The sequence below is a fragment of the Sarcophilus harrisii genome, chromosome 1 (genome assembly GCF_902635505.1).
Source record: "Sarcophilus harrisii chromosome 1, mSarHar1.11, whole genome shotgun sequence".
NCBI lineage: Eukaryota > Metazoa > Chordata > Mammalia > Dasyuromorphia > Dasyuridae > Sarcophilus > Sarcophilus harrisii.
The window spans coordinates 246228443-246255615 of NC_045426.1; the positions used below are offsets into that span (position 1 = coordinate 246228443).

The 27173-nt window shown below is 34.0% G+C and overlaps 1 protein-coding gene across 1 annotated transcript in view; it reads right to left on the bottom strand.

Annotated features, from left to right (window-relative positions):
• Positions 1-27173, bottom strand: part of EPB41L4A (erythrocyte membrane protein band 4.1 like 4A) — a 168324-nt gene that overhangs the window by 16676 nt on the left and 124475 nt on the right. The window contains exons 13-17 of the mRNA XM_031939383.1: positions 16080-16170; positions 13210-13293; positions 11942-12055; positions 5304-5351; positions 4705-4782 (exon numbers count right to left, since the gene is read on the bottom strand). Coding sequence (XP_031795243.1) covers positions 4705-4782; positions 5304-5351; positions 11942-12055; positions 13210-13293; positions 16080-16170 — 415 coding nt within the window. The remainder of the gene's footprint in view (positions 1-4704; positions 4783-5303; positions 5352-11941; positions 12056-13209; positions 13294-16079; positions 16171-27173) is intronic.

The following is a 27173-nucleotide window of genomic DNA, read 5'->3' on the forward strand; positions in this document are numbered from 1 at the left end:
CTAACAAAAAAATTGTATTAAAAAAAAAAACAGCTTATTTTCTGTTCAAATAGCTATGGTTGATTATTCTCTTTTTAAAATATATTTTCAGGTTTTACAAGACCTTCAGATACTCATTTGTATGTTAGCAAATGCCCATTTGTTTGCATATTTTAAACTCATATGTAAGTATCCCAGATCCTAACAAAAGTGGGCCCTGAAAGTTACACCTGTTTTAATGTATGAACATGTACACCATAGTTCATTTATTGATTCTGTGCATTTTCACTAGCTGTTCTCCATTCCTGGAATTCTCTACGTGTTCATCTTTTTCTCTTGGCTTCCCTAGCTTTTTTTAAGTCTCAGCTAAAATACCATCTTTTGCAAGAAGCTTTTCCCAGTTCCCATTAAACCTACTGCCTTGCAGCTAAGATTATCTCCAAATTAATAGATGTATACATATGTGTGTATGTGTATCATATATGTAGATAGTCGTTTGCATGTTGTTCCCCTCATTGGATTATGACCCAGAAGGAGCTGTTTCTACCTCCCTACCACTCAGCAAAATGTCTGGCACATAGTAAGCATTTAATAAATACTTGTTGACTTGTCCTGGATCACTATCTCTTTAAACCTACAGGTCATAAGCCTTCACATATGTTTTTTCTTTGACCAGATTAAAGAGGATACATTAGCTCAAAGGAAAACCTTTCAAGCAGAATTCCTGGGAAAAGGTTAAAAAAATATCCAGAAAGAGTATTCTCAAAGAATCCCACACCATCTGTGGGAAAGGGAACTTAAGGAACTCAGACTAGTTGTACTCCTAAGGTTGAGTCCCAGCTGGAACACCAATCTCCCAATCTACAAAGTGGCCTCCAGGTCCTTCCCCAAAGTGCTACTGATAATCATCTGTTAGGCTGCTTTTCCCCCCATAGGGTCTTTTGGAGAGGAGCTAAGGCCATTTTTAGGGTTCTTTACTGATTTTAAGCAATTAAGCAGCATCTAACACCTGGGGAATGCAGATACCTCTTTTTCTAAACAAAAAGATACCTCCCTCACTTAAATCCAATCACCTCCCTGATGTCATGGTCCTCTTTGAGAATGAAGGACAATATTTAACATATATAAGGACTGTTTGCTGTCTAGGGGAGGCGGTGGAGGGAAAGAGGGGAAAAATCGGAACAGAAGTGAGTGCAAGGGATAATGTTGTAAAAAATTACTCTGGCATGGGTTCTATCAATAAAAAGTTATTATAATAAAAAAAGGAATATGATTATCATTAATGGGTCATTTCCTATCAATTGATGTATACTGTAGTCAGTTAAAATTTTCCATATTTTTCATAATTTATGTCCAATATATTTCAAGTCCCTCCTTTGAATATTAATGTAATGTAGGCATGATTATTTCTTAGTATTTTGGAAACCTATATAAATTTTTGTTTCATCAATTTAAACTATATTTTGTCATAAATTTTTGTCATATTACCCCATGTCTACTGTCAAATTAAAATATTAAACATAAAAGCATAAAAAAGAGAGAGAGAGAGAGAGAGAGAATGAAGGACAAATAATTTCTATGAATAGAGTGCCTACTGGAGACCCAACTGGAATTGATTAGTAGGGAAACTACATTTCTTTTCCTTTCTTTTCTCCTTTCTCCTTTCCTTCCCCTTCTTTCTCTTCTTTTCTCCCTTCCTTCCTCCCTTCCTTTCTTCCTTCCTTCCCTCTGTCCACATACAGTATCACATACTCATCAACAAATCTCTTTAATTTTTTATTTTACCACTGAACCCTCCTAAGGTATCTTGGGATTTCTTAACTAGATTTCATTCTTTAGTGCTGTGCCTTAAACCCCACCAAAAAAAAAAAAAAAATTGGCCAACAATAGGTCTCAGGCCAAGCCCCATTTGTTCATTATTTGGGTCCTGATTGACTCAGAATGAATGTAAATAGCAATCATTTGTGTTCTGGCTAGAAGCCCTGAGGAGTTTCCCTTCCCAGATTTAGATTTTTTTTTTGACCAGGTGAAAGAGATCATTCTTCACCTCAATTGCTACCAAATGGATGTTGCCTCAGTCAAACTGAGACCTGTGAAGACCTTAATTTAAAATGGTCAAGGTCTCCCATTGCATCCAGAGCCATCTCCGGTCTTCCTGATCTGTATCTTGCCAATGGATAGCTCTAGAAGGGAAAGTAAGGCAGGTGACTTTGCACAGCACTCACTGAAATCTAATTTCTTGCATGTGATGGCCTCACCACCCTAATGTCATAGTCTTCTTGAAGGAAAGACAAACAACCACAACAACAAACCAATCCACAACAATGACAATAAATCAATTCCAAACCATCTCCAATATATCATGCTTTTTTTCCATGGCTCTCAAAGTAAGAGCTTCTTTGGCCTAATTTGACTTATTCCACTTAGGGAGACAGATGGGTAGTATAGTGATAGAATTCCTCAAGATCCATGTTCATGAATTCAAAGGAGCCTCAGACACTAGCTTTGTGGCCCTATTAAGTCAATTAATCCTATTTGCTTCAATTTCCTCAATTATATATTATATAATATAAAATGAGCTATTGATGGAAATAAGCAAACCACTTCAATGTGTTTGCTCAGAAAACTCCTTGAAGAGTTCCTGAAGAGTTGGACACAATTGAACAACACAAACAACAATATTCCAATTAGGCAATGCAGATTTCTTCTGGTCTCTTTGTTAAAAGTTTTGAAGATGCTTTTCCTGATTGTATCTCATTTGTCCTTGGCTCCTGATGAAGATCCTGTTAGAAACCACCACTGTGCCAGTGATGTTATTAAGACACTGACAATCTAAACTTTTTGTCCCTCACCAAGATTCTCCTGTAGGGCATTAAGATGGGGTGAGAATAGACACTGAAATTCTTTTTCTACCCTGCTTCCTTCAGTGATTCCAAAACCATCTAATAACTTGCTGACTTGCTTGAATGATAATTTCATTCTTTCCTAACAAAGAAAATATTACATTCTGAATCTTATTCTCACTATTAGAACATTATTCTGCAGCTGGGTTAGAAATAATGGGAACCTTAGGGTGAAATAACCTCATTCCCTTTTAAAGTTTATGATACAGAAGAAAGTCATGAATAATCTCACATATACCCTAGATTTGGGGAGAGATAATTACAAAGAATGAAGAGGAAGGATGTAAGTTGGATATGGGTTCAGAATGAAATTCTGAAGTTATTAAGGGAAAGAATTCAAGTGAGGAAGAAAAATGAGAGTTGTCTAAAAGAAACCAACCAGTTCAGATTTTAAAATATATCAACTAAAGATGGCAAAAAGAATAAGAAATACAGAATGGACTTTAATTGTTATGGTAAACAAAGAATAGTGTGAGCAGTACTAAGGAAGCTTTATATACTAGGATTTTACTGGAGGGAGGATTAGGTCTAGATAGATACAAGCATATGTGTATGTTTAAAAAACATACTTATGTTTAGATATATATGTGAAGTTATGTAAATGTGTATTGTTTATGTTTGTATAATTCTGCTATATTACAGCTTCAAGACCCTTATGTCACAAGTTATCTTGAGCTCTTAAAGGCTATTCCAGTGGCACTTTAGGCTCTAACTGATCTTCTCTACAACAGATATGAGTCCTCTGAAAGATTTTCATCAAAGGGTCACTACCAAGAAAGTTGTCCAGCAAATGATAAAGCCCTTTGACTACAGTAATCATGAAATCACTTATTAAAGCAAGGACAAGTTAAGATCTTTATCCATGGAAAGAAAACAGACGTGTTTTAAAGAATAATATTTCAACCACTTTCTTAAGTGGAAACTTAAGGTCTAATTTAAAATATGTGTGTGTGTGTGTGTGTATGTGTGTGTGTGTGTATGTATGCATGTATGATGCTGGATCCACAAGATGTCATTAAGAGGAAGAAGATTCCCCAAACCAAAAATTTGGTTGACAATCCAGCTCTGCGATGTTTTACAATCCAGTTAAGGAAAAAGATAATCAATGGACCATGATAGTATTTCCATCTACAGGGAAGACTTTTGTAGGTAGAATTTTAGTGAATTACACTAAAGAGGGAGAAGCTTCGAACCATTTCAAAGAGGGCTTAAAGTTGTCCATAGTATTTCCTGTCCCCCACCTTCAGCAAAGATCTTATAAAAACAGTTTGGAGAGTCACCTGAAACTGGTAATTGAAATAGTTAGGAAGCCATGCCTTAATTGACTATTTTGAGTGTAAGGATTGCAAGTGTTTGGTTTGAGTCATTAAGATGATATGGCCACATGTATTCAGGTGTGAATCCTGAGTAAATTGTAAGGGAATATTTTGAAACTCTGGCTGGAGATTCCTGGAATTTTTAAGGTTGACTCTCAGAGGGGATCACGAACTAAGTAAGGTACGTGGAGGCAGGTGGCCCTAGCATTCACCTAATTGGTGATTTTGAATGTGCACTGAGTCTTGATCAATACTTGTGAAGCAACTATAGGTAAAGACCATGACAAATTCTGGAGAAATGAGAGCTGACTAGCACAGTTCTGAGCTTCCAGGAGTGAGTTAATGAGTGGGTGGATCAAAATGCCATCCTTCCTATTTCCACTATAACAGCAGAATCCCTCTCCTTAATGGGTGGAATATTGGATTTAATTGTATATAGGAAATATAAAATGACAACTAACTACAGAATTCAATTTCAGAGTTAACTATGGTGATCAAAACATTACCTGTTTCTCTTTTTTTGATGTTCTCTATTAGAATTTTCAGATTCACTACCGCTACTTGTGTTACATCGTGACCGGGATCTACAGAAAAAATACCCATAAAAATTAGGACAAGTGTTATTTTTAGGAAGAAAAAACCCCCAAACACTTTGAATGATGCCTCCAAGAATTCTTTTTTACAATATAAACACTAAAAAATCAAAAGTTTTATTTAGCTCTCATTGACTAAATTAATATTTCTTCAATTAAAATCAAGCATCTTAAAAAATAAAACAAAATCTATCATCTTTGGAAAGTTCCTAGAAAGAAGAGAAAGGGAAGATTTAGTTTGCTGCCATATTGCAGCAGCAGGAACATAACTATCCCCAGTATCTGATAAAGTGAAAATATAAATCACATCAAGGAGCAAAAGTGAATTAAACAGAGAATTACTGAAGAATCTTTAACAAACTAGAAGAGAAAAAAACTAAACACATTTTCAAAAGTTTAGAAAATAAAAATTTTAAGAAAGACTAACACAGGTATACCCTTATGTTCCAATTTGAATATTATTACTATTACTGCTCAAGATGAAAAATTGTCTAGTAATCTATTTGTTTTACCTTCTCCTTTGCTTTAGATCTGAGTCTTCACCACTGTTACGTGCTTTCCTGAGGGAGAAAAAAATAAGTTAAAGTAGATTATGATCAGTCAACAAAGAAAAAACTAATCAGAAATTACCATTAACAAAAGAGATGACTTTTTAAAACTTGGCCCAAGTTTCTTCTGTCACAGACTGACACACAATGACCATTAAGCCTAAAATGATTTGAATGATTTCAGTCCTTTCAATCATGTCTGATTCTTAATGGCAAAGATACTGGAGTAGTTTGCCATTTCCTTCTTCAGTTCTTTATAGGCTGAGGAAACAAAGGCAACTAGGGTTAAGTGACTTGCCTGGGATCACATAGTAAGTGTTTCAGGTGGCCACTCAGCTACCCCAAATTCCTCGAACTGATCCAATTTAATGGCAAACCAGAATTAATTATTTTATATAGGAAGAGCACCCAAGGGCAAGTCCTATTGATAATAGAAAAAGATTCAATGTTCAGGACCAATATAGAGCAATAATTTTTACAATCTTTTTTCCTTCCCACGTGTATTATTTAGATATTCTATTTCTCTTATGTTAATTTAGGCAATTTATATTTTTCATAAATATCCTTAAATTTCACTTAAATTGTTAAGTATATTGGCATGTAATTGGATAAAATAACTTCTTATAATTGCTTTAATTTCACTCTTGTTAATAGTATATTTAGCCTTTATTTTTGATACTAGTGGTTTGCTCTCTTTTTTTAATCAAATTAGCCAATTATCCTTTTATTTATTTTTTTATACAACCAACTTCTTGTTTTATTTATTAATTCAATTTCTTACATTCAGTTTTATTACTCACTTTTAAGTTTCAGTGTTTAATTGGGGATTTAAATTTTTTTAATTAATTTAATTAATTCATTAGTTTGCTCTTTTCCTATTTTATTCATATAAGCATTTAGAAATACAAATTTTCCTCTGATTACTGCTAAAATTTAGAGATTTTGATATGTTGTCTTATTGATGCCATTATCTTTAATGAAGTTATTGATTGTTCTATGATTTTTTAAAAAAACATTCATTCTTTAAGATTAGGTTGTTTAATCTCCAATTAGTTTTTAACCAATGTTTTCATAGTCCTTTATTAAATATAATCTTTATTATATTGTGATCTGAAAAGGAAACTTTTAAAATTTCTACTTTTCTGCTTTTAACTATAAAATTGCTGTATATTAATCTATGGCTAATCTTTGTAAAAGTACCATTCTATTTTCATTCAGTTTTCTCCGGTATTAATCATGTCCAACTTATTCAAAATTCTATTTGTTTCCTTGACTTCTTTCTAATATATTTCTGATTAGTTTATTCTAAGAAGGGAAGACTAAAGTCTCCTACTATTGTAATACTACAGTACTATCTCCATTTGTAATTCATTTACCTTTTCTTTAAAAAGTTTAAAATTTAAAATTTGAAGAAATAGCAAAAATATTCCTGCTATATTACTTGATGCATATAGGTTCAGTATTGATACTCCTTTATTTTTCTATGGTATCTTTTATCAAAATGGAGTTAACCTATTTAACTCCTTTAATTAAATCTATTTCAGCCATAACTTTGAACTCATAATTGCTACCCCTGCATTGTTTTGCATCAGCTGAAGCATAATAAATTGTACTCCAATCCTCCACTTTAAATCTCTGTATCTATCATTCTTAAATGTGTTTCTTGTAAACAACATAGTGTTGGGTTCTGATTTTTAATCCATTCTGCTATCCAATTCCATTTTATGGATGAGTTCATCCCATTCATATTCAAAGTTATTATTACTATTTGTAAGTTCCCCTCCATCTTACTTTTACTCAGTATTTTCTTTCTCAGCTTTTTTTTAAAACCCTATTTCTGTTACTTTATTTTTTCTCTTTATCTTCCTATTCCTTATTTTACTCACCTCTAGAATAATCCCTTATCTTCTTGCCCCACTTTCCTAAACTTGTTCTATATACCCTTCTAAAAGTTCCTCCCTATCTAGCCCTCCAGTTTTCTCACCTTTCTACAATTTCAGAATACCTCTACACCCTTCCATGTATATTTTGTTTCTTCTTAAACCCAAATAAGAGTAAATTTCCAACATTATCATCCCTTCATAGCCACCTGTTTAGCCATTTTCTCTTCATTCCTTATTTTAATAAGATAATTGCTTCTTTTTACCTTTTCCTACCCAATTTTGTTTTTAGAATTACTCCATTATACACAACTCAGCCCCAACCTTTCTTTCATACTACTTTAATAATGATGGCAGTTTTAAGAATACTGTTAAGATTTTCATACATAACAAGTTTTTAATATTTTTGAGTCCTAGGTTCTCTCCCTTATCCCACCCATAATTAAGAAACCACGCGTGAAGTTATGCAAAACTTTCCAAAAAATTTAAGTTGTGAAAGAAAACATAAATCTCACTAATGAAAATGAAACTCCTCAAAAAATTAAATTAAAAATAAAGAGAGAGAGTAATAAGAGAATGCTTCTGATGTAAACTGGGTCCTCTTTAATCTTTTTTTTTGGTGGGGGGAAAGGGTTAGAAAGGAATCTTTGGGAGGTCCAGAGTTTCAAAGGCTCTTGGCCTCTGGGAGGGTTCCTACTCTTTTGTCCATAGGGGAAACTCCCTGATAACTAATCTCATTCACTTGGAGATCTTGGCCAGGGGCATAATCACCACCCTCTACTGGACTGAAGATTAGTCCCTCAGACTGCTCCCCAGCTCCAAACCAAAACTTAATCTGATAAACCTGATAAAAACCAAGGGTTTGTCAGTCTATCACTGCCAATTCCTAATCAGGAAAGCCCACTAAGTATACACCCATCTTTGCAAAAATTATCCTAAAAGGATTTTGCTGGCTAATATTTTCACTTTATCAGACACTGGGGATAGTTATGTTCCTGCTGTTTTCTTAGAGTAATAAACCCATTCTTTGCCATAAACCTCTTGCCTCATTTATTCGGGTTTGTGAATTCTTTCCCAAAGCCTGCAGACTGGTCAAGGGGATCTCATTGCTGTCAGGGGATCTCTCAACCCTCATTTTTCACACCTCAACACTTTGATATATATTTAAACTTGATCAGTTCCTTCTCTGGGGATGGATAAGATTCACATTTGTTTTTTGGGTTTTTTTTCCCACATTTGCTTTTGAAATTTTTGAATTTTAGGTTATATATAACAAGGAAATAGTTTTGATCTTAATGAGTGACTTATGTAATTTATCTTTACTGGGTTTTTTATATTTCTTCTAGATCTTTTATATTGGATTTTACATTGATTTCTGATCTTTTTGTTACAAATACATGAAAGTCTTTTAGTTTCCCAAATATCCTTTTTTTTTTTTTTTTTTTTTTTTTTTTTTTTTTTTTTTTTCATCTAGTTCTACCCTTAATTTTGCTGGGTAAGTTATTTTTGGACACAATCCCAGCTCTTTTGCTTTTCAAAATATAATGCCCCAGGACCTATCACTTTTTATTATAGAAGCTGCTAGGTCTTCTGACATCCTGACTATATTACTGCAGTATTTAAATTGTTTTTTTCTTGTTGCATGCGATATTTATCTTCTTAACCTGGGGATTTTGAAAGTTGGCTATGACATTCTTGTAAGTTTTCCTCTTGGGATCTCTTTCAATTGATGAAGGGTAGATTTTTTTTTTTTCCCCTATTTCTACTTTATCCTTTTGTCCCAGAACTTCAGGACAGATTTCCTGGATAATTTCTTATAATCCAGAAGTTATTTTTTTTTAATATCATAATTTCCAGGTAATCTAAGAATTCTTATAATGTTTCTTTTAGATCTTTTCAGCAAATCTGTTGTTTTTCTAATGAGATGTTTAAGATTCTCTTTTATTTTTCTATTTTTATTATTTCTTAATGTTTTATAACATGATTCAATTCCACTTGCCTAATTTTAGTTTTCTAGTAGTTATTTTTTCTTCCTTAAGATTTTGGACCTTTTAAAATAAATAGTTAATTTTCTTTTCATAATTTTCTTAGATTGCTTTTTTTTCCCAAATTTTTCCTTGATTTCTCTTATTTGGTTTTTGAATTCCTCTTTAACTTCTTTCATTAGACTATTTTATTTTCAGCTGCTTATCATTATAATCAAGGGTTTTACACATGTATTTGGGACACTTACATGATGTAGCAGAGAACGTACTGGACCTGGAGTCAAGACATCAATGAGTTCAAAAGCAATCTCAGACATTAACTAACCTTGTGACTCTAGGCAAGTCATTTAACTTTTGTCTGCCTCAGTTTCCTCAACTGTAAAATAATGACACTGGAGAGGAAATGGAAAACCACTCTAAAATCTTTGTCAAGAAAATCCCATAAAAATTAGGGCCATAAGGTCTTCCAGACTGAACAAAAACATATGCTAATCGGTAAAAATAACTTGAAAGGATATAGAAGATATAAGATGCTCTCTCAGAGACCATACTACCAGGAGGTATTTTGTAAACTCCTTAATTATGCAAAGTTATGCTTAGATAACTACCCAGCCTAGAGAAAGCAAAACAAAACAATTTCTAATCTCAAAGCAAGTGCTATTTTGGGGGTCATTTGGCTCATTCCAGATTCCCAGACCCTAAATGGAAGGCCCATTACTCCTCTTTCAATTCCTTATTTTTATTTCTGTGACTGATTAGTTCAATCTCAGTATACAGCTCAGAATTGTTTCCTAATCATGCTCCATTCAGATATCTAGCCTTTTTTTACTTTTAAAATCATTAACATTAGCAAAGAGTTTTATAAAACTATATCTAGTTTGTTTGCTATTAACTTTGTACAAAAAAAAAAAGAGTTGGGAGATGGAAGGCTAAAGATCTTAGAAATGAAGTCACAAGAGATGTCAGGTAGAAAAAAAAAAAAGAGCTTTACACCTATAGCTCAGCAACTCAGGATAAGTAATGTGAGAAGTAATTCATTTGAATATGTTTAGAAGAATTGCACATGTTTAACATATATGGGTTACTTGCTGTCTGGGGAGAAGGGGGAGAAGAGGAAGGAGGCAGAAAAATTTGGAACACAAGGTTTTGCAAGGGTGAATGTTGAAAATTATCTTTGCATATATTTTGAGAAACAAAAAGCTATTATTATTAAATAAAAAAAGAAGTAATTCATTTTGACTCATTCTATTCCAACGAATATAAATCAATTTCATGGAATTATATCAAAATTCTGTATATTAGACCTCAGAACTGTGAGCTGCAAATTCTAAGTTCATTTGCTTAACTATAAGAAGTTAACCAAAGGCCCTCCACGCTTGTTTTTCCTTGTCATGATAAGCCCAGTGTAACAGAGATGATTCAACTATATGGAAAGTCCTGTAAAATATTTTGTACCTCTGGACAAATCTCTTGTCCAATAGGAGCAAGGGACCATCTTAAGATCACTTAGGTCACTACCTGAGATAAGTTGTACCATTTCCTCCTGCCCAAAACTAAGGGGAAGCCTGTCCATTTTGTGTAGAGATATTCCTTACTTCACTCAAATTGTGACCCTGCTTACATGTTATTTTGCTTATTTTAACTTATATATTACATGTCAATCAATGGAATTATTCTGCAATGACTGGACCTTTAGTCTTATAAAAATAGAGCTATGAAAGGAGGCACCTCAGATCATGAGGAAGATCTGAGGTCTACTTCAATAGAGGGGATCATGCACCTTTTACTAAAGTGCTATTGGCTCAGAGATCTGCCTCAGTCCCTTTATTGTAGTTAACTTTAATGATTAATTTTATTAATCTTTTTCTTTTATTGACATTTTTTACATTCACTTTCAAACAGATCTGTCCTCCTTCCCCTAGAATCTTGATGCTGTGTCCAGTACAAATTAAATACACACAATCCTGGTTAGGGAATGTTATATGTATTAAGTAAACAGTTTCTTAACTTGCATAAAGGGATTTAGATGGTACAGAGGAAGACAAATTAAAATTGCACTCACATTTAAACTAGATGTATAACCCTGGGCATGGCATCTAGCTTCTAATCCTCAGTTTTCTCATTTGTAAAATGGGGATACGAATAGTATTTCCCTCAGAGCTGTTGGAAGGATAGCTGAAATTTGTGAATCATATTGTAAATCTTAAAGTGATATATAAATTATAACAATTATGTATTTTCTTGCATAAAGTTTTGAGTATTTTTCATCTTGAATTTTAATACAGACAGTATATGTCTAAAAATTATAATTTGATTCCACAATTATAAACTATTAGTATTGCCTTTTCTAGTCCTCAAGAAGATAAAGGGTTTCACTTAGCTTCAAAAGTCAGATTGTCAGAGCCTCATTGTTATGTTATACTATTAATTAATATTTCGGTATTTCGGAGTCTGGTTGTAATTTTTGGAAAGGATCAATATCTCTTAGAAAACTATTTAGGTTAATTGGTGTGAAAACATACTTCTGATGAATGTTTCTTGCGGAGCTATTCTGGTGAAGCATTTGGTTGGCTCAAAGATAAAGCTTGGTGATTTTGTAAATCAGAGAAGTAAGTTTAAAATGTGGGAACAAAAATCTATGGATGGATATATAAAAGGGTGTTGACATATGGACAAATGTGAGGGGAAAAAAAGGGATTGTGACACAAGAGTTCATGGGTTGAAATGTTCTACTTACCTTCTCCTAATTGGCTGTCCAGGCTCATGGTCACTACTGCCAGATGGGTTTCGTCTTCGCGAATAAGGAAACTTTGGTGATTTATTACGGTCATTGGAACAATTGTAGAGTCCTCTGGAGTTAAGAATATAACAGTAAACAATTAAAACCTGCAGATTCAACCTGCAGCCCAACCCAAAAACATCTTTATAAAACTCCATTTTGTTTAAAAATAATATAGTTTTCTACCCTCGCAAAGACAGCAAAAGAAATGAATCAACATGAGACAACATTATTTGCAGGGATAAACATATGAAATTAAATGGATATACCAAAAATACTTAGAACCTGATAAGAGGTTATAAATGAAATTATCTTTGTTATAAGAAATCCTAAACTAAACATGGCTTTTAAAAATAAGTAATAATGATAACAGGAATTATTATAATTTCATAGGGTTCTAAAGTTTTAAAGGGAACCCTTCCTCTCATAATAACTGTCAGATAGATAATACATGCATTTTGATTTACACATTAGAAAAATAAGATTAATTAACTGACTTAACCAGCTTGTAAGTATTGTTAGTGGATATGAACATTTACCTTGTAAATTCTTACATTAACAATCAAACTTTCCATTAAATAGTCCATTAAATAAAGAATTGAACCAGCTACATCCAGCAAAAGAACTCTGGGAGATGACTGAACCACTACACAGAATTCCCAATCCCTAAATTTTTGTCCACCCGCATTTTTGATTTCCTTCACAGGCTAATTGTACACTATTTCAAAGTCCAATTCTTTTTGCACAGCAAAATAACTATTAGGACATATATACTTATATTGTATTTAATTTATACTTTAACATATTTAACATGTATTGGTCAACTTGCCATCTGGGGAGGGGATGGGGAAAGGAGGGGAAAAATTGGAACAAAAGGTTTGGTGATTGTCAATGCTGTAAAATTATCCATGCATATAACTTGTAAACAAAAAGTTATAATAAAAAAAAATAGACATTGAAAAAGAGAAAATTCTGACTAATCAGAATATTCTTGATATTGTGTGGTTAATTAGCATAAGCTAATTTTTGTGTAAGACTTTCTAGCAGTGTTTTATATTGTTATATGTTCTGTTGAAACCTTTACTGAGCTTCTCTGGTTCCTGAAGATTTAGGATCTTCATGATTTACATGCTGATAGCTAGCTGACAGGCAATCAAACTCCCTTATTCGTATGATCTCCTTTGATACAGTCTATGGTTGAAAATGATAACAATGATAAACTTTACCCCTGAGGTCCATTTTCTTCCCACGGTGCATTTGTTTTGCTTCTTTGGGTTTCAGGGCTATTTTCAAATTTTGACTTCTTAAAGCTTTTAATTGAAAAAGAAAAATCCAAATCAACACATAAAAGAGAAATTGAAAAAAAGCATTAATTAATATACAAGTTTCTTCAGTTAACTTTATGTGACTTAAAATAATCCGTCGCACTCTCAAAGAATAATTTGTTTTTCATTTCTGCTTATGCTGTTTCAATTCAGCAAGAATTAGACTTGAAGCACTGGAAGAAATTCCCATATATTGAATGGCCTGTATCCTTAAGCATAAGCAGCTTGCTCAGGGAAGAGGGACAGTATAATGAAGAGAGGGATAAAGGAGCCAAACCTGCAATTTCCTATTGAGGTCAACTATTTGCTTTCTTATAGTGACAGGAATGTTCTTGAGTTCTAACCCTGGCTATACAGTATAATCCAATACTTAAGTCTAAGGCAATCCAAATTGACATTTTCTGGCCATATCTTGAAATTCCAAATTGAATTTCTATTCCTAATTCCTGACAAAGAAACATTTCTTCCCTGAAAATGTCTCTTGGACAGCAAGATCAAATAAGTCAATACTTAGAAGAAATTATTTTAGATTATTCATTAGAAGGACAAATACTAAAGCTAAAGCTTCAGTATTTTGAACATGAGAAGACAGGACTCATGGGGAAAGACTCTGCTAGGAAAAATTGAAGGCAAAAGGAAAACTGGTTGGCAGAAGATGAGATGGATAGACAGTGTCATGAAAGCAACGAACATGAGTTTGCAGTCAGACTTTAGAAGATAGTGGGGAATAGAAGGATCAGGTTTACTACTATTGTCCATGGGGGTCATAAAGAATCAGATACAACTGAACTGAACAACAGCAACATGAGTTTATTATGTATGTATTCTAAGGAAATGGATTCTCTTTTCTTTCTTTATTGCCCTATAGAAGCAGAAGGATTTTTTTTTTTTTTTTTTAAACAGAAAACTGGGTTCAAAAGCAGATTAAGAACTAAGTTATATTTCTTGGAAGTGCTACATTGATTTTATCCAATCATTTAAGGGTAATGGCTAGGTTTTTCTCCTTTGTCCTTTCCAATGTGCTTTTGAAATCATGTGTTGGAACTTAGTTTATCATTGTTTTGATGTTGACTGCTTTGTGTTATAGTTTGATAGCTGGTATTTCTGGGCTCTGTTGTTGTTTTGTCATTCAGTCATGCACCATTCTTCTGAATGTTAGCTGGTAATGATCAAATGGGTGAAGGAAAGATTGAGTATTGATGAATGTGAATAGATGAGAGTGGGTGATTTTAATTCAGATGAAAATTACATTTAGTATGTGGGCAAAAATCCCTTAAAAGAAATAGAGTAACCTCATAGCTGGAAGACAGAGGAAGAGAAGTGGTAATCAGATACAATCTCAAATAATACAAGTCTATGTTCCAACCAGGAATGTCAAAAAGGCAAAAGCTGATCATTACATGATAACCTATAACATCTTCTAGAAATATCAAGAAAAGATGTCATTTTCATCCTAGGGGATTGGAAATCAAAGAAAATTGGAATAACAGGGAAGTTTGGTCTCAGAGTCCAAAATGAAGCAGGACAGAGACTAATAGAGTTTTGTCAAGATAATTCTTTGCTGATCATGGCAAATATCCCTTTTCAATAGCCTAAAAGGTAATTCTTTACATGGACATCACGGGATGGCCAATATTGAAATCAGATCGATTATAACTTTGCAACCAAAGCTGAAGAAACTCTATGCAGTTTACTACAAGAGATAGACCTGATTGTGGTTCAAATCATATACTTAAGATTTAGACTTGCAAATTGAAAATAGGGAAAATGATCAATAGGTCTGACCTATATAACTGATATAATAAATGCCTATAAAATTGTAGATACAAAACATGGAGTACTGGAATACATTGACTAGAATTGAATAGAATACAATTAAGTTTTTTTATATAGACTTGGCAACCATGTTCCCAGTACAAAACGCTTTTCAAGGAGAAAAGAGAAATCTTAAATATTTGCTAACACATTGTTAGAGGGAAAAAATAAATCATAAAAGAAACAAGAAAGGATGCTAGAAAGAGTAGAAAATGAAAGTGAAAAGAAGTTTTGAGTTGTAGATGATAAATCCACTTCTAATTCAGAGCAGATAGGCACTGTACTTTTACATGGCAACATGTCAGATATATGTATTGTTCACAAGGATGATATTGAAATAGACTGAATTAATTTTGTACTGCTGAAGAGGCTTAAGGTTTGAATTTCATGGGAGATAATTTTTTTTATTGATTTCTGTTTCTTACAACACCACAATATCCCATGTATCCATTGGTTTTTAGAGTTAAAAAAAAACAATACATTGGGAAAGTATAAAAACATGTGCAATATGTAACATTTTGGACCTCTCTCCACCAAGGCAGGGTAGATGGGGGTGGGGGAGAAGAGGGTGAAGGGGGAAATGGGAGAAGGGAGGTATATCTTTTCAGATCTCTTCATTCAAGTCTCCCTTGATTTTTAGAATTTTATTACATTTACTTTTGATATTTTGGTGTGTTGTTCGTTCTGCTTACATTTATGGTGTTAAGTGCAAGTGTCATGAAAAAAGTTATTATTTGCATTGTTGTAGGTGTGGATTCCACACAACCCCTTTCCAATTTTCAATTCAATGATTCTATGTGCCCTTGGAAAACAGTTATTGATTTATGAAAATTACAAATTTTATTTTAAAAAAATCAAATGACTAGATTCTTACCTTTGCTGACATTTAAAATAGGTGTCCTTTATCCCTATTCTAGGCTGTGATTTATTGTATTTCCTTGGTAATGTGCACTAACCTTTTAACTGGCACGGGTGCAATAATTTTGGTGGTTCCTTCATTCACTCCATTTTCCATATTTGCTGTGTCCTGGTTTATATTGTTTGATCCTAATTGTAAAAAGAAAAGAAAAGAAAAAGAAAAGAAAGAGAAGGAAAGGGAGAGAGAGATAAGGACATGGAAAGAGAATGAGAAAAAGAAGTTTCAATAATTCATGCATTAAAAAAACATTTATTAATTGCCTAGTATGAGCCATGTATTTAGCCAAGTGCCAGGAAGACAGCACTTTTAAATTTGCTCTCTGATTTGCAACAACACTGTTACATATTTTTGTGCATATTTAATTATCCTGTTTTAGAGGAAAGGACTATAGTATTTGCAAGAGACTTTATTAAGATCAGACAAATTATTAATGTTTTGGACGTGAAGTTAAATTGACAAATTCATTAATATGTATCATTTACTGATTCAAAATCTAATGCTTTGCTTAGTATTTGAAAAGAGGTAAAGAGAAAGAGAATAAAAAGTGCCATTTAAGAAAATTCTATTATATGGATGGTGTAACATATAATGATTTATAATTAAAATTTTTCTCTTCAGCAGTATCACGATGACCTTGATCTACCGCAAAAGATTGTTCTATCAAAAATAAAATCTATCCTTTAAAGAATATCAAGATGGCTCCCAATTACACTGAAGTAGAATTTAACAGTATTTAAACTAGACTCTAGTTTGCTGAGTACAATATAAAAAAAATTAAGAAAACTAAGACATTTAATAAAAGCAATTCTCGAAGAAAATAAGCTGAAGAACAGTTACCGAGCTTTAACAGCAGAGGGAGTTTACTCACTACAAGCAATTTTTCTGAGAATTCATATATGACTCGTTCAACTAATTTTTCTGATATTGGATTATTTAAAATGTATAGATTTTCATCCATTTCATTAATTGTGTTGACATTTAAAGATTTAGACTTGCAAATTGAAAGTAAGGAAAATAGTTTTAATAACTTGCTGATTTCTGCTTCTTTCATTGTAAATTTAAGTTGGCTTTAATCATGATAATTTTCAGCTTTTTTCATAACTTCAAGTTTCTCAATATGGTAGTTTTTGCTTTCGCATTTTTAATTAATTTTCAGAAATAGTATTTATTTGTGCTTTTATGACTTGTTGCTTTTATAGATTTATCTTCTGCTCAATTCCTGGATTCATTCTTTTTCTTTTGTTGATTGATATGTTCTAATGACTGCTCTGGTTTCATTCCATAAATTTTGGTATGTTTCTTATTGTTATATTTTTTTTGTATTTTTTAAAGGAAAATCCTCCTGCTTTATCTTCCTCCTATATCTGATTACTCTCTTGACAGGGCAAGTAAAACAAATTCCACTGTCAAACAAAACAAAATTTAACCACTAACTGTGTAAATATATATATTGAATTTTATCACTTGGCTGTTAATCTGTTCTTTTTCTTTTGATGAAAGTGTTTATAAATATGAAATTTCCAAAATCTTTGATATGTTACCTCACTGTTTTCATTAACTTTAAGGAAATTTTCTATCAGACCTATGATTTAAATGATTGCATTTTTGCTGTTGCAAATTTGCATATTTGTCCCCTGTAAGATTAAAGTATTAAGTTTTAATCCCTTCTGGTTCAGAATTCTTGGTGATCCTGACAATAGTTCCATAGCATATGAATCGCTGCTTTGTTCTTGCCTGCAGTTTTTTCTGTCTTGAGTATTTCTGTCACCCTAGTAGCTTTTTATGGTGTGATTAATTTTTTTATTCTATTATGTACAACTACAGATGTGGCAATGACCTACTGGAATAATCTCAGCTGGAGGTGATGAAGGTCTGCCATTTTAAACACATAAATACTTATGATAAATGCTTGCAATTGCAATTGCAATTTTACAATTTTGATGTACTTTTTTTTGGTATGATGAATGTCATTTCAGAGAAGCTACAATGATTTCAATATTAATAAAGTGAATTGGATATCATTTGAATTTTAGCTTCATTTCTAATAAAGAATATACTTTACAGTGACAACTTCCCTCTTTCCTAAAGTATTTTTAAAAGACTTAATCACAGACTTAATTACAACTAAATTTTCAGAAAAAGACTATCTAGCATCCCAACTTAATATGTATTATAAAAATCCAAAATATTAATTGCTTTTTATAATTTTATATTCTCTTTTGTCCAGAATAGGATACTAGGATTAGGGAGATGAGGAGTCTGGGTTCTATTGAAACCAGAGGAAGTCAGATTTCTTTCTGTACCTGTATTGACAAGATTATTAAAGTATACTTTTATTTCTTCACACAAACAGCTTTTAAAAATATTCTTGTTAATTTTACCTAGTCATAGGAGTCCAGTTTAACTGCTGTGAATATACAAACAATTTGAAATAAAAAGGTTTTGGTTTGTATACAAATATTCGTTATCACTTACAACCTTCTTACAGTTACCTGAATAAAATCATTCTAGCATACTGGATTTGAATTACTTAAGCAAAGGGAATTCATTTTAGAATCAAAGATCTAGAGCTGGAAGTGATCTCATAAATTATTTTTTTTCTGGCTAATCTTTATGTATGAGAGCCAGCTAGGTGGCACAGGACAGGAAGATCTTACTTTGAATTCAGCCTCAGAAACTTGGTAGTGCTATGATCTTGGGTAAAAAGTCATCCTGAGTAACTCTAAATGTTTAAACCTTTATCTTTGGATCCAATACATAGCCAGCCTATAGGAAATGGCAGCTTTAAAAAAAATCTTTCTGCATTTGTAATTAGATAAGAGAATACTCCTATCTATCAATCTTGTCCTTAGGTGGAAGTTATTTATTAGTCTCTATAACAATTCTATTCTCCTTCAACTTCCTGCTCCCTTGATATGTTAATAAACTACTTTTATTTGTGTCATTTATGTCATTGAAGACCTGAAAAAGCATTTCTTCTTAACAATTTGATGATTCCCATACTATCCGTTGCTCACATACCTATTCCAATTCTGCAGTGGGCACTAGGGTAGGTATTACAACCTTATCCAGTCAGGGTTGACATCAACCCTTAGCACTCAGTCAGCCATGAAGTGTTCAGCTGTCTCCCCAAAGTCAGATAGAATAAAGGGGAACAGTGCTTTCAGTCCAAAAGTCCAAAATTAATTTAATCATTTGTTCAGGAAAATACAGGAATAGGACCAGAAAAGGGCCAAGACAGTGATCTTGACCCAATGTCAAGTCACCAAGAAACAGGACGGTCAAGGCATAATGGTATCATTATTGGATCTGGACAAGTAAGCTTCCTGCTGCCTTATCCATTAGATGACCTGTTATAAGATAAAGGAAAACCATCAATGTCTAAAACTTGAAGAAAAGCTTAGGCTGGGCTCCTTTTGTAGATAATTATGGTAAACAAATATGTCCAGATGAATTTGTCAGTTGTGCATGTTAAAATCCAGACTTGGGAGATCTAGAACCTAAACTAATAGATTGGCCAGAACTTTCAAACAGAGACTGATCCTCATTACCAATTCTATTAGCAGATCCTATCTGAACTACAGAGCTACTACCATATAATGGCACCTTTAAGAGCCTTTTTGGTAAGGAATGATCAGAAGAAAGTGCACATCTCCTTTTCATCAGGAAACACTGTATAATGACAAAAATCCACTTTACCCTTTCAAATAGACCTAGTCCTTGTCATCAAGGAAATTAAGACATGAGGAGACACAACCTTACTTGGAAGGGTATCCTCAAAAAAAGGATAAGAAAGTCCTATTCTGTGTGGTGAATATAGGATCATGTGGTCTCACTGGAATTAGAACAATGAGAGTGATGGGGAATATTCAAGGAAACAAAATACTATTACATTTTAAATTAGCCCAACAACTAATAAATTGGGAGAAAGTTGATGTCACTTAATTAAAAATTTAGATGAACATTGTGATTTTTTTCCTGTATTCATTTGTTTGCTTTCATCTAGAAATTTGTTTAGCTGAATCCAGAAAGTAAGCAAAGTTAAATTGCTTCATCTTATGTTAGTCAATCAGCAATTTAATAAATTCTGCCCCAGCTAGAGTGAGAAAACTATTAATGAGTTTATCAGGTGATTCAAGAAGAAAGTAGAAAAGACTGAGGATCAGAAAGGGAAATTGAGAAAGCAAGGGTTATCCCAGTATGTTTTTTTTATAAAAGGATAAATAATTGCAATGATGACTGCTCTTAAATAACCCCCCTAAAGGCTTTCTAAGGATAAGGTCTAAAAGAATAATAACTGTCTCAGAAAAAGTGACCTGAGTGCCTTAACTTCTAGTTATTGTATCTTCATTTTCATAATTATTTGTTATTATTATGTAAATTTACAGCTGTTCATTGTAATCCAGAAGAAGAAATTACTTTGGTCTTCTACAGGAATCCAAGGAAATTTCTGGCATCTCTGGTGTCTTATTTGCTTCCATGTTATGAAACTTATACTTCATGAGGTCAGCCAAGCCAATCCTATGCTGTTGTAAATTAAAGAGAGATTTCCCCCTTGTGTGCAATATTACATCAGTTTAGAAGCTATTCAAAAACTCATAAATGGCTTATATCTATCTTGAGATGATAGGGATAGCTGTGTACTGTCAATGAGAAAGGCCTATAGGCCAATATGTTTAGTCTAGCATCTGGGGGCTATCAATGTCATCATCCTGACAGTCTCCCTGGTTCTGAGTCTGTTTTTTCTATATCATCAAGATCCCCCACAGTATGAAAGAATATTCTTTTTGACTTGTAACCCGTTTGTTTTTTTTAATTTTTTGAGAGTTCTATTAGACTGATTCACAGTTTTGTTTTTTTAATTGAAGCAGGTTTCTCCAAGATTATCCTGAATCTCCTATTCTATTTGCAGAATTGCTTGACAAGGAACTACAAGATGTGCATATCCACAAGATGTGCATATCCACAAGATGTGGGCCACTATAACTTTGACCCAATATGTTGTGGACTAATTACTTGCCTTTCCTACACAAAGAGTGGGTAAAGAATCTTTTTGTAGAAAGGACTGCCAGATCTCCCCTTTGAAGTTATAGTTTTCCTTGTATTTCATCTTATTTAGTTAGAGGTCCCTGAAATGATGATGGCTATCCTACCAACTTTAGGAGTCTCAAATTAAGACGAGCCTTTTTTTTTTCCCCTGTTTTGTGCAAGTACATAGAGGAGTAACATCAAGAGTCTTCATTGAAGTTGGAGCCCCATCAGAGAGCTCTTTATTAGTACTTGTGCTAGTGGAGGAAGGTGTAGTGAGGTCACTGTTGAGCTTGTAAAAAACCCAACCCCTTGTTCTTTCTGTTGCTGCCTTTTTTATTTCCAGTATAAGACTCAATCCTATTCCCCTCACTGGCAGGGTGGCTGCTTATTAGGCAAAACTTTTTTCTGCTCCTAATCTCTCCACTCATGTCATAAATGCAGTCACTCCTTCCAGAACTCCTGAAGAAGGATGAGGTACCATATAACTGCTCACTCACTGCCTCACCTCCACACACATTCCCTGGGAAGAGCCTGATCTCATGTTTAGTTCTTCTTATGAAAATGGACTGGGAGTTAGTGGGGGAGTAGTTCTGTACATCTTGTACATCTTTCCATTTTTGTGCTTCCTTTACCAAGCTGTAGATTGTGTTGTGGAGTCTGTCAAGTTCCTGGCAAAGGTAAGCAGATAGTTTATGACTACTTATTAACCAACTCTTTCAAGCCCTTTTGCTCCCTAAGGCCATTTCTGTGATGCATCTTATGAGAATGGTCCTTTTTGCAAGATGGCAACTGGGTTGTGGCCAGATGAATTGCCCCAGGGCCACTGAATGTTGCCAAGCACTCTTCTTGACTATTCTTTCTTAATCACTGGGGCTGAAATTGCTCAAGGATTAATGCTCCTGTATCTGCAACTCCATGCCTAGGATTGTATTGAACTTTCAAGCTCACAGGTTATGCAATTCACCCCAACTCCCTACCCCTTCCTGATGAGTTGTTTTGTAGTCCCCCAACATGTGATCTTAAGCTGTTTTGTCAAAGAGAATCATCAGAAAGGGGGAGATTGTGGGAATTCCTAACATTTTAACCTGCAGATTGACTTTAACTCTAGTTGCTATGGATTTTCACAATCTGTCTTTTGGTAATGCAGAGACTAATTAAATCCTTGGGTTGAGGCACTTTCAGTAACAATAAGCCGGAGCAAAGATAATAGCAAGGTACTTCATCAAAGATATAATATTTAGCCTCCCATGTATACTACTGACAGCAACCACGGGTCACCCTTTACCACAGAAATAACTAAACAAGTCTAAAGCTAGTTTACAAAAACATTTTAATCTGTACATTGGAGGGAATTACATATCTAATTAGGGAAATTAAGACCCTTGGGGAAAGCTATGCCAGGAAACACAGTTAAAATGGTCTCATATATTTACCCTTGTGGTGTTCCACCTTCAAAATGGTAGGACATAGGGTTGTGCACTGTCATTTTGCCTTAATCTAGTTACAGCAGATGAAAGCCTGATTTCTCTCTGCTAGTTCTTTCACAGGAACTTGTCCATTTGAGTCAGGACACTACTTAGGGCTCACAACTTCAGGAAGGCATCTGGTCTCCAGCCCCTCTGAATGGACCTATCCAGTCCTATAGGTCAGTCATCCTGCCACAGTGCTCTTAATCACAGAATCAGATACATCAGCTCATTTGAAGCCTTCCATGATTGACCTTGGTCCAGTTAAGGAAGCAAACCCAGAACAGTCTCTCCATCCAATTAAACTGAGAAAGCACTTGGACACCAATCAGTGGCCTTGGGCTGCTTGTTGATTTCACTCTTATAATTAGGACCTCACCTGCAATCCACGTAAGTCTTTTGGTGGGACACTAAAGAATATTGCTCAGACTGTATTCTCCCACCCTACTTCTACTTAGGTACATCCTTCTCTAAACCAGCAACACAGTATCAGACAAGGTGATTGTAAGTATATAGCGTCTGAAAGATCTAATGTTACACAATCTATTTTGGGGGACACGTGAGCATAGGATTAAATAGAACCAGACTAAAGAGTACTAGCTTCTTCCAGTTAGCATCCCAAGGCTTCTACTTTATGGCCATAAAACTGACTCTTAGTTCCCAACACAAAGGTAGGTCTCAGGGATGGTGAGGCTGGGTCACCATTATTCCCTGTAGGCACTCATAATCCAACTAGGTGAAAATCTGTTGATAGTCACAAAATTCTATGAATAAATTTCTATGATCTTCTGTCAACAAAAACAGGAGAGCCATGGAAGAGCTCAACACTGAGATAATTAGTTGTGTAAGGGCTGTATGTAGCATTCAAAATCTTTTAACACTATTCTTCCTCCTGCCTGACCAGGGGGTTGTGTGTGCCTTTGTAGAGCAGAGCTACTTCAGCACAAGAGTTACAGATGATTCAGATAACATTCATGGTCATAAAGGTTGGAGAGAGTTTCAGAAGGGGAAAGATCAACTCTGTACCTTTCTGGGTAGTTACCTTATTGGCTTCTTGAATTTTTCTGGATCTCCTACTTTCTTGATTATATGCTTATCCTGCTGTCTATGTTTATATTGCTTCCCATTATGCACCTCCCTTATTCTGAAATGAACTCCCCAAACTCTGACAATCCAGATCAGGAAGAGAAGTTACATCATGGTCATTTTTCATGAATGTGGCTAGCATCAAAGGGGTGATATTACAAAGTCAGCCTGAGTGACACCATGTTTAAAATAAAGGAAAGGTTGTTCTCACTGAGGGGAGCCAAGCCCAGGGCAGGTAGTGTCTGGCCAAGCCAGCAGGAGGGCCCAGATACCACCATAGATCAGCAATCTTAGCTTTTCCATAACAGACCAGACTGCTAGCTAAGGCCTCCAGCTCTCCCAGCAGTATGAAAGGCCTGTACTCTGACACAGCAGACCAGTGGTGATACCCTGCAGGGTCTCTGAGGGAAAGAAGCTTGGGACAGAGTCTTCAATGTACCAAAAGCAGAGGCCAACTTTACAATCACAAAATGGGGGGTGGGATTCTGGGTAGATGGTGGAGTAAGTTGGTAAATTTCAAGCTCTCCCTATTTCCCTCCCCCCCAAAATAAAACAAATTTGTGCCTCAGGGTGACCATAGACTGGTGAAAAACCAAGAACACTAGGGGCAGAACAAGAAGATTTGAAGAAAGTCACCTCCCCTACAGCATGTGGAAAGGTCTGAGATTTTGAAAACTGAGGGAACCTTGGCTAACTAGGAATGCCAGGAGCCAACACTCCCAAAAGTACAGAGGCAGTGGGGCAGAAACACTGCTGGCTGTGGGCACTTGCTGGAGGGTAGAGCTTTTGATTTTGGGTTCCTGGTTGGAGTAGAAAGCTGAAGAAAAACTTGAGACATCATCCTTCTACTCCATGATTAGAGGTGCTTTACACTAATACCTCTTATTAAAAAAAAAAAAAAATGAATTGGCAAAGAAGAAAGAACACCATCATAGAAACCTATTATGGGAACAGGGAAGCCTGGGGTACATTTTCAGAGGAAGACACTAAAGTGAAAAAATCTTCTATGTGAAATAGCTCCCTGTCCAGAGAGAATTTATAGAAGAACTCAAAAAAGAATTTAAAAATCAAATGAGAGATACTGAGAAAAAAATTTTTTTTAATCCAAGAAAAACAAGATTATGGAAAAAAAAATTCAACCAACTAGAAAAAGGAGATACAGAATCTTAAAAATGAAAATAATTCTTTGAAAATTAGAATTGATACAGTAGATAGAACAATAACTCTTAAGTTAGGAGGACCTGAGTTTAAATCTGGTCTCAGGTATTTAACACTTCCTAGCTGTGTGATCCTGGGCAAGTCACTTAGTCTCAATTGCCTTAGCAAAAAAAAAAAAAAGAAAAGAAAAAGAAAATTAGAATTGGCAAGAGAAGTCAGTGAAGCCACGAGAGAACAAGAAATAACAAAACAGATTATAAAAAACAAAAAAATAGAACAGATTGTGAAACATCTTTTTAGAAAAATGACAGATCTGGAGAACAAATCAAGAAGAGAAAATATAAGAATAGGACTGCCTGAAAGCTGTGATCAAAAAAAGAACACAATAATTATTCTTGCACAATAATGCAAGGAATAATCAAAGAAAATTGTCCTGGAATGATAGAACACAAGGGGAAAATAGAAATAGAAAAAATTCACCAATCACCACCTCAATGAGATCCTTTGTAAAAAACACATAGGAATATTATTTCCAGATTTCAAAACCTCCAGATCAAAGAGAAAATTTGGCAAAAAAAAACACAATTCAAATATGCTGGAGATGCAATTAGAATTGTACAGGACTCATCAGCAACCACAATAAAAGGCCACTGATACTAGAATCATATCAACTGACATTAAAAGAACTAAGCCTCCAGCCATAAATATCATAATCAGCAAAATTATCTATAATAAGATAATAATAAGAATGAGGAAAAAATGGATATTCAATGAACTTGCACATTTGCAGATTTTCAAGACTTTCTATCAACCAAACCTGAAGCAGAAATTAAGAAAAAGACTTTTACAACCAGTTTATCTTCATTGAGACTATTCTCAGGTGAGAACAGAGAAATTTATAAAAATTTAAGAGCCATTCCTCAATTAATTAATGGTCAAAGGATATGAACAGGAAGTTTTCAGAAGAAATTCAAGAAATCCAAAAGCCACATAAAAATATGGTCTTAATCACTAATGATTAGTGAAGTGCAAAACAGTTCTGAGGTTTTGTGTGAGAGTTCACACCTCTCAAATCGGTTAATATGACAAAAAAGGAAAATGATAAATGCTACACAGAATGTGGAAAAATAGGGACATAAATCTACTGTTGGTGATATTGCGAATTAAACCATTCTGCAGAACTATTATGTCTGTATACTAACAAGGTCAAAGCATCTTTCTGTTGTAGCAGAATTGGAAATGGAGGTGATACCCATCAATTGGGCAAATTGTTGAACATTTTATTGTTTGAACTATATGATTTTTGGGATATTATGCCACAAGAAATGAGCAAGATGGTTGCAAGATAAACCTGGGAAGACATAGAAAATAATGTAAAATTAATTCAAAACTAAAACATTGTACAGTAACAGCAATACTATAAAGATTGATGATCAACTGAAAGTTGTTTCCTCAATTGTAAAATGTGAGAAATAGAGGTACCTACCTTGAAGAGTAAATGAAAGTTAATTTTAGCTTTATAGGTGCTATATACATACTTGTTTCCTTCTCTTCCCCCATTCACTCCTTTGCTCACAAAGTAAATAGGACCAAGGGAGAAATAAACATTTTTAGTTAATGAACCTTTATCTATCAAACACTGCTCACATTTTATGGTAATTTTTGTCCTGCAGTATAACTTACTGGGAATAGTGAAAGAAGTCTTTAACAATGTAATCCCCATGAAAAATTGAAGGATCTTTTTAGACAAACTCTGATTAGCTTTACTTATTGTAAAATTGAATTGGAAAAAAAAAGATCTCAGTCAAAATTGCCACTTAAGTGTCATAAATGTCTGGTTTTTTGTTCCCCCAAGGCAAAAAATACAATGAAATTAAAACTTTTAAAATAATTATTTGAATTTCTATAAAGAATATCTTTTTCTTACTTGTGCAACTATTTTAAGAAGTTTGTAAAGATTTATTTGGATTTCTAAAAGTTGAGGTAAAAAACTAGGTTTAAAAAAATTACTTTTGGGAAACTTTAAAATTGCTTTGATTTTGTATTGCTTTAATTGTGACATTACTAGGTTGATAAAGAAGCAAATCTCATATTTGAATCCAAGCAAAATACAAGTGTATCCTGAGTTTGACAAAGAAAAGTTGAAAATATTCTGATGCTTTGTTCCCAAAATAAATAACACAGCTGATACATACCCACTGCCCATGAAAACCTTCCTGAAAAAGGAACTCTAAGGGAACCATTAGGAAACACACCCTAAAGTGACTAGCAAAACCAAAACTCAACATCATGCAATAAAAATGAAAACATCTTTGAAGGTGGGGTAAAGGTACAATATTTTACAAAAAAGTACTTGCTAAAAAGAGAAAAGTACTTTCTGAGTCAAGAAA